Source organism: Semicossyphus pulcher, unplaced genomic scaffold (genome assembly GCF_022749685.1).
Source record: "Semicossyphus pulcher isolate SPU_LCO1_2020_fin unplaced genomic scaffold, fSemPul1.0.p SCAF_20, whole genome shotgun sequence".
Taxonomy (NCBI): domain Eukaryota; kingdom Metazoa; phylum Chordata; class Actinopteri; order Labriformes; family Labridae; genus Semicossyphus; species Semicossyphus pulcher.
The window spans coordinates 4,872,306-4,887,255 of NW_027211694.1; the positions used below are offsets into that span (position 1 = coordinate 4,872,306).

At 43.7% G+C, this 14,950-nt stretch overlaps 1 protein-coding gene across 4 annotated transcripts in view; it reads right to left on the reverse strand.

The window, feature by feature from the left end:
* Nucleotides 1-14,950, reverse strand: part of syt1a (synaptotagmin Ia) — a 178,489-nt gene that overhangs the window by 49,294 nt on the left and 114,245 nt on the right. For all 4 annotated transcript variants that reach the window (XM_069670820.1, XM_069670818.1, XM_069670821.1 and 1 more), the window contains one exon: nucleotides 774-974. In XM_069670820.1, the coding sequence (XP_069526921.1) occupies nucleotides 774-945 (172 nt within the window). In that variant the 5' untranslated portion in view covers nucleotides 946-974. The remainder of the gene's footprint in view (nucleotides 1-773; nucleotides 975-14,950) is intronic.

Sequence of the window (14,950 nt, forward strand, 5' to 3'; positions counted from 1 at the left end):
CCATTGTTCTATAAATTCTTTATTTCTATTAATTAAATTAATTGTTTGGACTACAAGATGTTTAAATCCCAGTTTAAATAGTTCCCAGTGAGCATCAAGAAAGTTTATTGTAAACACAGTTGGAGTTGATTCGATCTCATGAGAGCTGCGTTTAAGTCCTGCACTCACCCCTGTCGGCCACCGAAATCAAGTCATGTAATAATCAACGACATCCAGGGGTCGTTCTGCCTTCGTAGACAGAACTGAGCATGCTCAGTCTTCTGTTTTCTTCTCCTGTGGGTGATCTCTAAAGACGATGTCTCTGAACCTTCTTGTTAAAGTCACTCAGCCCATGAAGAGCCGTATTTCTGATTTTTGTATGAAAAATAAATTACGTCTTTGCATAGACCAGGTTTGACCCACCACTTTCCTTTGGTGAAATGCCGTCACAACAATCATTTCTTCCTCCTTTCAACCCACGGATTAACAAGTTCTTAAAATTTAAAAAAAATTAAATGTCTTCTCTGACGCGTTGATGTTTTTAGCACTCTGTAGACAAATCACTTCATCAATGAATCAGGAGTCGTAATAATCAACAATGAAATGAGGCGTTAGCTGCAGCTCTCGTCCAAAGCCCAGAGATTTACACCTCACTGATAAAAGACTCCAGTATATATAACAAATTGAACGACAGAAACCTGTGAATTTTTGGCATTTTTGTGTGAAAATGTTTAAAGGAAGGTCAAAATAGTTGCCTTCGCTCTAACACTGTCGGAGAAAGTCGAAATACTCACATGGGATCCTGCTCAGCTCGTTCATGAACTTGTCCTTCAGCTTGGAGAAGGCCTCGTCCTCCTCGCCGCCGTCCGGGCCGGCCATGTTGGTGGTGTTGGCGCCAGCGGTGGAGGAGGAGGCGGTGGTGGGCAACGGAGCCGCCGCCAGCGCTTCCCTTCGACTCTCACTCATGGTGGCGATGCTGGGAAGCCCGGCAGATGCTGGACAAGAGGAGCGAGAGAGAGGAAACAGAGTGGGTTAGATTTTGTCTCTTTTGTTGCGGCTGTGACAGATGCGTGTCAGAAGCTGCACGTTCGCCTCGTCAGATGACTGGGCCGGCACAGAGCGTGCGAGCAGCTGCTGGGTAAACATCAGCTGGGGTCCGCCATGAATTGGCCAGAACGCTGAATTGAGAACAAAGCTCCTCACTCACTGCTTACAGCTCAGATTAGCATCACAGAGCCCAGATAAAATGATTATTTATTACTCTCACGGCTCCGGCAGTAAATCAAAGCGCTGCTGCTGGCTTAATTGAAATGTTGCGCTTTTACAAGTCAGCTCAAAGTACAGTAAATAACGTGCAGAGACTCTTATCGCAGCACGCTCTCTGTACACAACAGGTGTATTTACTCTGCATTCAGGTGTATTGTGTGAGGGGAAGAAGGAAACAATGTATCGCTTCTGTTAACCCATGCTCTGTGAGTGTGTGTGGATACACGCATGTGTCTGTACATGTGCAGTGCTGTGTAATAACGTGTTATTATAGACTCCATACATTGAACAGGAAATTATGTTGCTTCCAGAACAAATATAAACAACTCTGAACAAATGGGGCTGCAAGTGCTTTCTGAAAGACTATTAGAAGATTATTGTTTGTCTACGAAACGTTGTAGTTTTGCCTGGAATCCAAAAACCAAAGAGGTGTCAGTCACTGTCATATTAAGGCAAGTGTTCTGGTTTCCGTTTGAACTACGCTTGTAGTCTGAGTATATTGACCAGTCACGTATCAGCAGGCTGCGGTGTACGCAACAAAAACAGTCCGTGAGGAGAGCAAAAGCAGGCGCCGTAACGCCATCCCGGCTCCCATCAGCGTCATCTGACGACGATTTAGCTTCTTATTAATCTCTATAAACAGACATCTGCATGCTAACAGCTAACAATCTGTTCTAGATCTAAACTTTAACTTGAGGTGAATTCCCTTGACGCTGTTTCAGCCGCTCAGATTCCCCGACTTCCTCGAATGCATCAGATCGATCCGACCCCCGTTCAACAAACGAGCATTCTAAACGTTTTCTTCTCCTCTTGAGGACAGACCTGACAATATATGATATGTCATCATCCCATGTCTGTATTAACTGCCTTTTGCATCGTGTAGTCTATTTTTAACATTAATTGCATCTTATACTCCACATTACTTTGACTTGAAGTCTGTAATGCAATTCACTGTGCCTTTAAAGAAAACTATAAACCTATTGAATCTTAATAAATAGACGTGTGTGTTCCGGCTCTGTGAGCAATAGAATAAAGCAAACTGTAATCAGGACAAACCTATATAAAGTAGTTTCATCTTTGCTTATTCATGTGTTAAACAGAACGTGGTGAATCTGGAGGCTGACAAACATTAAGAACATAAAACAGATTTAAGTGTTTTTATAAGACTCACAACGATGCCGTTAACCACTGCAAAGCTCACTTCACTGTCTTAGTATCATGACACATAACTGCTGCAGCTCTGTGCCTGCTGCAGACAGGAACTATTTATTGTCCACACGTCCTGTGCAGGTTGTAATTTGGCTCTGTCACCATAGCAATCAGGGAGGTAAATGGCTGCTGTAGTTGTAGAGTTTATCCAGCAGCACACAGTGAAGGTTGATGGTCTAATTCTCCTCCTTTGCCACAGTTCAGTGCCCATTAAACTCCTATATTCCCCAGTTACAGTGTTGTTTCATAAAGGGCAGTGCGCCGGTGCTGACACAGAGACTTTAAAAGGTTTGTGTGTAATTGAAAAATCTAAATGTGACCCTCAGAATGAACTCCAATAAACCTCAAAAGCAGAGAAGAAGAAATGTGGTGCAATACGCCCTAATATAAGCTTTAAAAAACATGGAGAAGAAGAAAGCTTCAGGGAGCTGAAATCCAATTTATGTTTCTTTGAATATATAAAATTGGGTTTCAATAAGCAGGGAGGCAATTTAGCCTGAATCACAGCAGAGATATGAAGTGTCTGCTCAATATTTGTGCCTCTCGGATTCAGTTTAAATGCATCAGGACTTTCTTTGGCCGTTTCATTCCACTCAATGATTCTGCACAGATTATTCCCTTCACTACAATTTCCAAACAACCACGATGCACCGGCAGCCATCGTGCAGCTTCTCTTTGATAGTTGTGTATCATATTGTTTACTTCTCCCTGACTGTATTCGTTTGTGGGAGGAAAGATCATTCTCAGTCTCTGTACTCTCAGAGATTTCCCAGCTGATCTCGGGATTCAGTCTGGCAACTTTCCAGCCTCTCGATAAAAACAACGTTATCTTCTCTGCTACTGTTCTGATCGGTGCCAGCAGCAGCATCAGTCAGGGAGCTCTTATAAACAGTCCCGTGTATAAAACTGATCGGCCGTTACATATATCAAGGATGTTTGTTGGGGAGTACTTGCATGTATTTCAAACCGCTTCATGGGAGAAGAGGAGGCTTTCTTTATCAGTATGTCTCAGTTATTGCTACAAATGTGGACTAATGAACAACACAGCCATCAGATCCAATCCATTTAAAGAAAAAGTGGTCAAAGTTGCATTTTAAGAATGTTACAAATGTAGTTAGACCACCACTAGCTTTTGGTTTAAGTTTAGTCTTAATATTTAGTAGGGCTGGGTATCGATTCTGATTCACAGGGCCCTGATTCGATTTGATTTCTGATCCAATTTGATTCGATTCAATATCGATTTTTGTTAAGGGTATTTCAGTTACAATATCACTGCACCTCTAACCTTGTGCATTATCAAAATGTTTAATGCTTACAATACGAAATGACCCCAAATAAGTTATTTAACATGACAAACACACAGCAGTCAACACAATATTAACAATTTGATTTCACGAACTGGGCTTCAACTTGCGTGAGATTTGCCCACGAGATCTCACAGCGCGAAGAACAAAGCCACATGAGACTTACAGGGAAAGGCATACTGTGTAACAACGTGCTAAAAACACACTCGCGGCCATAGTCGACGCTAACAGAGAGTAATATAAACATCAGTGCAGAACTAACTTAAATATTCATGGACGCACACACGATAAAAATAGTCCGTCGGCGATCACTGATGTCTCCGTAGTGAGTGTAGTAAACAAGTCCGGGCATGTCTCCCTCACTGCCGTGTTTCGGGGGGATGCGCTGAGTCATGCCGCGTTCAGGAACGCTCAGAAACGTGAGTGATCAGACACGTTTTTACATATTTTTAAAGATCGATCTCCGGATTTATGAATCGATACTGGTTTCATTCAAATGAGAATCGATTCAAATTCGAAACCCAGCCCTAATATGTAGGCTGAACTTTGTTAGACTAACTTGCGTTTAAAGTAAATATGGCGGACCAGGAAGGAAGAACTTACAGATCTTACAGGGTTTATTTTTCTACCTGCGTCAGGTACAGCATATCATTTTGCACCTTAGTGGTTTTCTTTGACCCTTCCCAAACTACACAGCCATTTTCTCCAGCTTTACAGTCCTGTGTACCATCAAAAAGCAGACAGCTAATATCACTACTTAGGCTAATAGCATGCAACAACCTCAAATCAGCACCACGGACAGCGCATGTTTGATCTGTACATCAAACGCAGTGCTTTCAAAGAGAGTAATGACCCATCAGAAGTTATTTTAGTTATCAAGGACATCAAACATGCAGTTATAGAGCTTCATCATGACCAGGTATATTTATGTATGGAAGAAAATACACTTTATTTAGGATTGTCAGCAGTCTAAGGTGAAATAAACCCACCAAAGTCCCATCTTCCCGACCATACCAACACTGACATTACATTATTTGTACAACAGAAATCACTCAGGGAGAATACAGATCATCAAACAACCGGAGGAAATATGATTATGTAAATTTGAATTCAAACACCGGCTGGAGGGGAAGCAGGAGGAGACTCGGCGGTGAAATCCCCGAACACGCTTAAAGTCACGACCAGCCTCACCGGAAGACGAAGAAGATCAAGAGACGAAGTGTGTTCACTACTCAGGTACGCAAAAAAGTGACTGTACACTGACGCCCATATCCTTATAAGTCCTGGAAGCCTTTGCCTGTATTTGATAGAAGAGTGAAGAGGAAATATGGGGAGGAGAGAGTGGGGATGGGTCGAACCAGCGGTGGATGCTGCGAGGACTTTGCCTCTGTATTTGGGCCGCCTGCTCCAACGACTGAGATAAACCATCGCCCCGGAAAAGTGACTTTGTGATTCCACTGATAACCCTCTATTTAGGAAGTGAAATAACTTCTTAACAATCTTGATAACTTTCACTGCTATCATACGCCGCCCGCCTGATTTAATCACTCTTTTGCTCTGACACTGAATTTGGCGAACAAAAGAAATCCTGCTAGCATGAGGCGGTATTAACAATCACTTCATGTTTGCCAGCTGCTGCTACCCAACATACTGTGAAAGCATGATATCGCTGCACTCTCCAGTTGTGATTTTAACACTCAGCTAACACTTGTTTAACAACATCTTTGTCACCATGAGATATTTTCAAGACATGCTGCAGCAGAAAATACCTGCCAACGAGAGAGAAAACTACTGAACCGTGTAACCTATAACGACTTTAAGAAAACGTACGTCATTGAAGACGATTTAACTTCAGGTAAAAAGCGGCGGTGAACCTTCCCTCGCTGTGAACAAAGCGGCCATTGGTTGCCTCGGCCCTCTCAGCCTCCCCCCTTTGTTGGGCGGGCACCTACGCATGTCCGTGTTCGCTCAGCCTCCCTTTGGTCTCCCTTTGAAACGCTGCAAGGTTAGTGTGGGGGCTGAGCCATTGAGAGGCACGCACAGCAATGACAGAGATACTTCAACACAGGCGAGGACTTTTAGGGAGCACAATGACGCCGTGCAGAGTGCATGTGGGAGGCTTCTTGTGTGGACTTGATCGTGCTCTGAGGGTGGGGGGCACAGCGGCTTCCACTGGATAGTTCCAAGTGAGCTGATGTGAGGGAGAGAAGTGCAAACATAAAGTGCTCCCAAGGATGTGTAGGAAGGAACATTTGGAAAACAGAATAATTACCCTGAAGAACGCAGATAGTGGGAGCAAATTTGAATGTAAATGGCTCCATTTCAGGGAGCTCTCAAAAATATGCAGAATGAGACACGCTTCTGAACGGATTTTACATCCCATCATCTTTCTTAAGAATGAGTAAGGGTGACGCTCCTTGTCTCCGAACATAACGTCAGTGTGGAGGACCACCCCTGGAGTCTGTTATGCCTCCCCCCGTCAGGCCTCACCTCGCTGACAAAAACTGAAACATTAATTCAGCTCATCTTATTTGCACTTTAATGACTACTTGTCCCTTCACACATAAGATGACAATGTCCGTATTAGCTCCACTGTCTGCCGTGCCTCGCAGCGGGCGCTCACATTGAAGTGCCGGTTTCATTTAGAGAGGATCAGGCCTCGCTTATCTTTATGGAAACTAAGAGCCGTGTTGACCTTTTTCCCTTTTGAAGGGCTGTCAACACTATGTAATGATACTGTATTTCCTCCGCAACACATCAGGCCTTTCAGTATGGCGACCCACATGGAAGACAGCTGTAAATAACGCTGCTGTTTTTGCACAGAACGGCTTAAAGCTACACTACAGTTTGTCCTTTCCACTCTAGTGATAAAGTGCTGCGTTCCATCTTCCCATTCTGTGACCTGGGCACGGTTGTTGGATGGTTTTAAATTAACCTTAGGAATAAATAACAAGTTTGATGCAACTTTATCACTGCAAAATAAAACTGAAAGTCTCCTGTATATTTTACATGATAGAAATGTTGGACCAATTGTAAAGTTTAATAAAGTTTTGATCGTTAAATCCAACCTTCATCCAAACTTCAGCTGGGATTTGGGGCGGCTGAGGCTCAGTGGTAGAGTTAAAAGGTCTAGGGTTCGATCCCTGACAGCTACAGTCACATGTCGAAGAGTCCTTGGGCGAGAATCGACCCCAAATTGTATACGAATGGGCATATATACCGATTGGATATTGGCACTAAGGCCTTTGCCATCCATGTGGTCGGAAGACTAGAAAGTCCATGTATCATTTGGACAATCCCAATTTTACACAGCGATGGCATCATGATTCTTCTCGGATCAAAACAAAAACTGGGCTCATTGATCTAATCCAATTTCAGACTCCCGTTTCCCCCCCAATATCTGCTCCAATCTGAGAGCAGTTATCTGATCAAACTATTAGCTACAAGAAAATCCAAAAACCGATCCATCGTCATCTTCCAAACTGCTTGCTTCCTCTTTCCTTTTCCCTCCAACCTCCTCCATGGAGGTGTGCCTCTCAGGTGTAAAACCCCAACCCAATTACAGGGCCGCCAGATGGCCCAGCAGGTCCCCAACCACAGCGGCAACGCTGGCACACAGCTCCATCCTATCACCTCTCTCTCTCTCTCTCTCTCCATCTTTCTCTTCTGCTCTGTCTCTCTAACTGGGTCAGCTCTCCTGCTCTTAACCCCCCTCCATCCTTCCCGCTATCTCCTTCATCATCCTTTCATGTTTTTTTTTTCCCTCCTCACACATTGGATTTCCTCTTTCCTTAACCTGGGCAATACCATAAATAGGACTATTTTTGCTCAGTAAAATGAGAAAACAAACTGTTTGTATCCACTTTGGCTGAATGTTGGTATCATGTGGATTGCTTTGCTCCCCACTGGTTTGGCCAGATCCTCCGTATTATATCTCATGCTGTTTGAGGAAGTGATAAAGCTGCCAAATTCAGCCCGACCGAGGACAAACACTGTCCACTTTCTCATCAATATAATTCACAGATGACAGCCAACTGTACGTCACAGTATGGAGAGCAAGACACACGCCGATAAAACCCTCCTATCGTGTCCTTTTATTGGGTTTCATGAGTTAATCAGCCAGTAAATCACCAGTTAAACGCATTTTATCAAGAATTATCGGCTAATTCTCACCAGACGGTTTGGCCTCATTTAAGCCGATTGAGTACATGTATGCACAAACCCCAACAAAAGTAATGGAGTCAATATGAGAGAGAGCTTATCATCTACACTTACAGACTGGTTTTCTTGGTAAAGAGCGTTTTGCATACTTGGTGCGGTACGTCATCATTCAATAGCCTGAAGCCTGGAGTCATTTAAGATCATAAAGGAGCGTGTTAAAGACATATTGCAGCTATTTCTGTGATTACAGCTGTTCTTTTATGTCTTTCATAAGGGGAAAAAATGTTCCTTGTTCTGTATTTCTGCTCTTCAATCATTGACTACAAGTCCCAGTAAGGACCTGTTTCATTTTAAGTGTCAGTGGTACATTGGGGCGGCTGTGGCTCAGTGGTAGAGTCGGTCGGCTCTCAATTGGAAGGCTGGGGGTTCGATCCCTGACTGCTACAGTCACATGACAAATCAGTGTGTAAACCATAGACTGTATAAAAAGATGGACGATATGACAGCTCCCTAAAAGTGAAGCCAAACCCTCTCTATCGCCCCCTGCTGACTGGCTGCAGTACAGGTCATAAAGCCCGCCTCCTCCATGTTAACAGATGGGACATGAGTCAAACTATAAAATCAAAATACACGTCAAATACATTTTTCTCAAACATGGTTTCTGTCATTATAGTTAGTTCTCATCATGCTGATTTATGTCCAAGTGTTAATTTTTCTGACAAGTTTATTTTTAATTAGTTATTTGATGCTGTCACAAAGATGATTGACAGCTCTGTTGACAAATTCGGCTCTTGCAGCCGATCAGTTCCGGGTGAGCAGAGCGGAGGACGATCCGTGAGTGGAAACGTAACTAAAACAATCACCACAGTCACTGAAGTTTCCATAACTCGTATGACGTCACCATCGCAAGATGGCAGTGCCTATCGCAGGGGCTATTTTGGCATCAATTACGTACAATGGGGGCAGATGGAGACGCGTTCTCCATTTATATATACAGTCACTGGTGTTAACGGGTGGATGTGACATGTAGTGTAAAAGTGCTTTGAGTGGTCGCTACATAAGCACAGTGCATGTCTACAAAATAATTCTGCTTTTGTGAAATTGATGTCAAATTGAAGAATCTACAGTCGGCCTGAGCAGGTTACAGATTAAAGGCTGGACTTCACGTCTCTGATCATTTAGAGAGAGCGGCTGAGTTTTTGACTTTTTAAAGAGGAAGAGACTAATATGGGCGTAAATGTTTCCAGACACACAAATGCTGCCGTAGCGCAGAGATCAATAGTGCTGATCAATAGGGAGGAGCTTTGACTAAACAAGCAGACACAAATGAGGAGTCTCAAATACAGCTGTGAGTAAATGAACACATTTGATTTGAATCCAGAACGACAGTTTAAACTCCCGTTACAACACTGAAGTGATAATGAAGCTGTGTTCAGATAGTTCACGGTGACGGTCGTTTACAGGTGAACTCTTTTTGCCTGTTTGATTATATTTCAAAGCTTCACGTTTAAACACACTTGTGTGAGTCGCTTTACAGACCTGAATAAACTCATAATCATAGCAAGGACACTTTTTTTATCCAAAGGGAACGCTAATAGTGTAATTACAATAAACGACACGGAAAACAAATGAAAGCTTGTGTTCGCATGCATAATAAAGTGCTGCATAAAACAATTAACATCATTACGTCGAACTGGGGAGACGTTCAGCAGAGAAATTAGACGTTTTTAAGTCGTTCCGTGCTTCATGGACCTTTTCATTATCAAACTGTTGTGACTCATGAGAATGCTCTTTCCTTTGTCATCAGTGTGATTGAAGAACAAATGCCATTCAGGTCAGGCCTTAGTCATCTATGCCAGCTGGCTGAAGGCAGTAATGTTTATGAGTATTTGCTTTAAGGAGGATTCAGATCTTACCTTTGTTATTTAAGTAACTGTGTTCTGGCTTTTGTTGGAAAACGTCATTTTACAATCTGGACAAATCTATGCTCCTAAAGCATTATGGGTAGCCAACGAGCAAGACGACTCTGTGAGCTCATGTTTTCTTTACCCTGGCAGATTTCCATCAGAGGTCAGGCCAAACCCAATTTTTGTTCACTATAGGGTGAATTTAACACAGTGACTTAAAGTTGAAGTGAAATAAAAAATGTCCTTTTAATCCTTTTAGATCACATCCCCGGTAATATAGTGCATCTATTTGACAATATAGAAAATCAATTTCTTCGTATTCTTATATCAAAATCCGATCATGTTTTCTTCAGGTAAAACTAAATTTCACACGTGCTTAAGTAAGTTAGCACCAAACAATTTCAACCAATCAATCTGCAACATTTAGCCGCAGAGCACCAAGAACGCTCGGTCAGTTAGCTAGCTACTGCGCTGTGGAGAACATCTGTCTACGCCCACTTCTCAACGATCAAATCAAATCCCTCTAATGATATGTCCCGCCTGCACGTCCTGTTTCACTCGGAAATACGTCACAATACGGAAGCTAGATACTCTCGAAATGCCGTTTCAGCTCGACTTTAATCCTGGACCCCTGGAGTCTGTGCGTGGTGTTTACTTTTGAAATGACCGGATGCTGTATGCTGCCTTCGTGTCTGACTTCCTGTTGGAAACGATCTGCTCTGTTCGGCTTGATGCGTGCTTGAAGTGGCCTCCGTCAAAAACAGACACGGTGCGTATCTTTAGCGGAGCAGAGCGGAGAGACGCTTCTGGAACGCAGAGCATGCTGTGGAAAAACGAGCACTGACTAGAGTGGGCGCGATCAACTCCATAGGTTGCGGCACACACGGAACATGGCGGACACGGATCAAGTGGAATCCAGGCTTTAGGAGTTTTGTAAACCACCAAGAAAGCTGTCGCTAATGTGAAACGAACTCAACGGTACTGTGCTGTGAACGGTGGTGTTGGCACCAAATCATGTCATAAAAAGCTTCTTTGTATTTTGTTAACGTACAAGCCATATTTATTTAATGGTTCAACTGGCTACCTAGCCTAGGAGCCTAATGCAGACTTCAATGCTCTGTTTGGGTGTTGTCCAGTTGCAGGCATTTTGGTCTGCGCCCTTAGGGAATCAAATGAAAAGAGGTTCTAAGTGTATTTGCCTTTGGGTTGATGGATGTGAGGCTAAACGATGGGCACATTTTAACAAAGCAACACTTTATGTTTCCAATATTACTTCCATTTGAAGTAAACTACAAATATAAAGGATTAAGTCCATTTGATTTGTTTACAACAATGGGCTAGTCAGTATGTGTTAAGAAGCTTCTTAATGGCAGCCACACACTTTAATCCCCAGTTTAGGACCGTGTCCAAAGAACAAACCAAGAGCTGGCTGGCTCTGTGCATATAAACGTAACTAATGAGTGTTGGGTCATTCTAGTAGAAACAAGCAATTCATGCGTAAAGCCTCAACCTGCACCTCGGATGAACTCCAAACCCCACTGTGCTCCTCCTCTCTCTGTTTTCTGACTTTGTTCCATCAAAGATGATCGCGGCGTCGGAACAAGCGGCTGCTTCACAAGAAGAAATCTCTTGGCAGCGGCACATGTTGAATATTGAAGCCTAATAAACTGACAGCAGTATCTAAGAAGTGTTACATTAATACATACAGTTAACAGTCCGAACAGTGCACCTAAACTCAAACTAATTGAACAAGGAGGAACGAGATAGAGAAGTGGCAGATTAATTACTGGCTGTCCGTCAAGTAAGCATACCTCTGTGTCGGGGGTGGGGTGTTTCCACACACAGTGGTCAAGCACACATACACACAAGGGGGGAGTCTTTTGTATATAATAAGTCACGCAAATGATTGTCAGGTGAGCTGCCTGCAGTGAGCATGGATAAGAGGAGGCCGAGAAGGACCTGTGGCCACTTCCCCTTGTCCGGTGCAGCCTCTTTACTCACCTGAAGCCAATCTCAGGGGGTAATGGAACTGGAAAAAGTTATTAACCCCGCTTTGCAGCGAGGGCAGGACAGCTCTATTAAGCCAGTGCACAAAGATTCCTCCATTTTCAATTACTGCCACCAAAGCGCTGAGGAAAGTTAGAAGAAAAAAAAGCAGCCTTGTTGTCTACCGGAGAGGAGGACGCAGGGGCCCCCAGATCCCGGCAGCTCTTATCATCCACTGTTGTTCCTCATACAGCGCAGGTCTGACACACTCCCTGAGTTGTCGGTGGATACGTTCAGTCTATTTATATGAAAAACATCGCGTGGCGGCGCACTCACACACACACACGCCCTGGAAATGGGGCTGTCAGCCAGGAGCTAAATGAGAGGCTGGGGAGCAGAGGGCAGAATAACGTGGAGAGAAACCTGATGGAGTCCTACATTAAGCTGCTGAAGCTGGCTTTAAATGCAAGGATTTTAATGCATATTGAGACAATGAAAAGATCCAAAAGAGCTCTGAGGAGCTAACAGAACCTAATTTATAACCAACACTACTGTGGCCTTTATAATTGGAGAAGTGTCCGATCTGACTCGATAGTCAAAGATGAAAAGTTCTGCCTTTATGCCGATGATATCTGCATCTACAGTGATAAAAGAGAAGCTTATATTTTCTCGTTTTCTTCTTCTTAAAGTGTCGTTGCATTTCCTCAAACTGTCTTAGAGTAACTGTAGCACATTAACAGTACCTTGATTTTAAACTGAAAAAAGCCAAACCTCCAGCAGCAAAGAGAAAACATTGTAAGGCTTACTCTCGTTTTATTCCAGCACTGAGCTCGGGTTTGCCCATTACTCACAAATTACTCACACATGAACGGCTGGGGATCAGTAATGGTCCACTGTTTCTTGGCCCCCGCGTTTATAAGACAAACAAACAAGAGATCAAACTCTTTAGCCGGCTGACTGGCTTGCTTTGTTTTCTCTCACGTTGGCAGACACAGTTTGCAGTAGCTTAAAAGCCCACCTCCCACATTTAGCGACCCTTAGCCTTGCTTGCGTGCTTAGTTGACTGCGAGGCTGCAGGGGGGGGGCAGTGGGGAGTAGGTTGAGGGCTGGGGCTAATACAGCGTAGCCTGGGGAGTCATGTCTGTTGGGATCAGCCTGATGAGGGAGGCGAGGCCAGGGGCCATGGCACGACTACAGGTAGGTGAGTCATAAAGATAAAAGGGGGCTGTTTGCTCGACCACTGCCTGCCTCTAGGGTTGCCCTTTAGGGAAATCTGCCCGGCAACCGGTGGCTGCGTGACAGCTTGTGGAGGCAAAAGCCAAAAGAGAGTGACAGGATATTAATGGTCAAGCAGCGAGACGGACCCTTAGAGGAGGGCAGTAGATGTGCTCAGAGTCGAGGTTTAGAAGGTGTTACATGTAGGAATATTTTGGTAATTCTCTCTAGAGCAGCTACAATATGCCTGCTTTTAAAAGTTACATCCTGAGCTCTTTGGGCACACGTTGTCTCTGCCAGGTATTTTAAGGTTTCCCACAGACTGGATGAAGTCACGCTGACTTTTGCCTTTGGTTTGTTAGACGTTTGGAAGCCTCGAGACGACAGGTAAGCAGAGCCAAAAGTTACGTATGGACCACTAGTTGATCACAGGTAGTGACATCCTTAACCACACCCTGCTTTATTGTCTGTAAATGGGCCCATTAGTTATGAAATATGCTGCATTAAAAAAGACTTGAAACAAGCGACAGAGACCTTGAACTCAATGGGAAAAATCCACTGAGAAGACTCAAACAATTGGACTACTTTTTGCAACCAATGGGGTCGCCCCCTGCTGGCCATTGGAGTTAAAGCAGAATACAGTCTATGAGATATTCTCATCTCAGTCTGAACGTTTGCATTTTAGCTTTAGGTTTTAACGTCACAACCCTCATAAATCTAAATACCAATGGGCAGAGAGGTCGGGGGAGAGTTGGTGTAATCATAATTATGTTTCTGGTAGAAAGCTGTTACTTCTGAATGTGTCCCAAAAGCCGACTCACTCGAAAGCTTTCGACTGTATTTTAAGTAAATAAAGAACAAAGGAAGGCTTTTGTGCATGCTTATGCACCCTTCTGCTTCAAAAGAACCAGACCAAAGTATTCAGAAAAACTTCTATGAGAATACATTTAAACATTCAGCTTTTGTTTAAAGCAGCTGCAGCTATGTATCTTGGTCTTCAGTAGCTTCTCTCCCTCGAGAGCCATTCAAACTGGTTCATCTTTACATCTACATGTGATAAGAAAGATGTGAATCTTTCGCCTTGGAGTCCTGCAGCTCAGCAGAGGAACAACATAAAACAAACACCCTGTAGCTTTTTGATTTTATTTAGCTTCCACCCTCCAGCTTCTCTTCTCTTCTGCTTCTTCTTCTTCTCCTTCTTCTACCCGCCCACTCCTTCACGCCTCCCTCTGCAACACCCGGCCTCCCGCAGGGCTCAGCCCAGCCACAGATATCACAACTGACACGGTTTACCGAGGCAAATAATCAGGAGAGGTATATTGCGTGAAGTTGGGAAGGCAGCAACTAATTTCAGAATGCCAAGGGTCGTTATCACCTCGAGTCTCCACATTTTTCAAGACTAATTGCTTTTGAGCGCACAAATAAAGAGATGGTTGCAGAGAATGTTTGGAGAGCTGAGGAGCTGTGATTTATGGAGGAAGCAGTCTGTTCTTTCCCGTTTCTTGTTGTCTTTATTTCCAGACGACGCTGCACTTTCTTGTTTGTTGTTTGTCACTTTCTGCAGCGCTCACGTCAAAGAGACACATCCCAAGAGCTGCTTGTGTTCTCAAACAGACGGGCCTTCAAGTGCTCTTTCCAGGCACTTGGCAGCTGACCTTTTAATTCTGTTTAGAGTGCGGTGTGTGTGCAGTTTACTGATGACGTGGGCTCCAACAAGACACGGATAAGCAACAGATGACTAAGAGGTGAATTTGAGCTGTCACATCTTATTTATCACCGGAATAAAGTCGTTCAAAGCGGGTATTTTGGGGCGTTTTTCGGGTTTAAGAAGAGTCAACACTTGCCCATGGCTTGACTCAAACTTTCTGCTCAGCAGTAGCACGTCTCTTAAGTTCGCAATGACACTTTCTAACAAGAGATGAT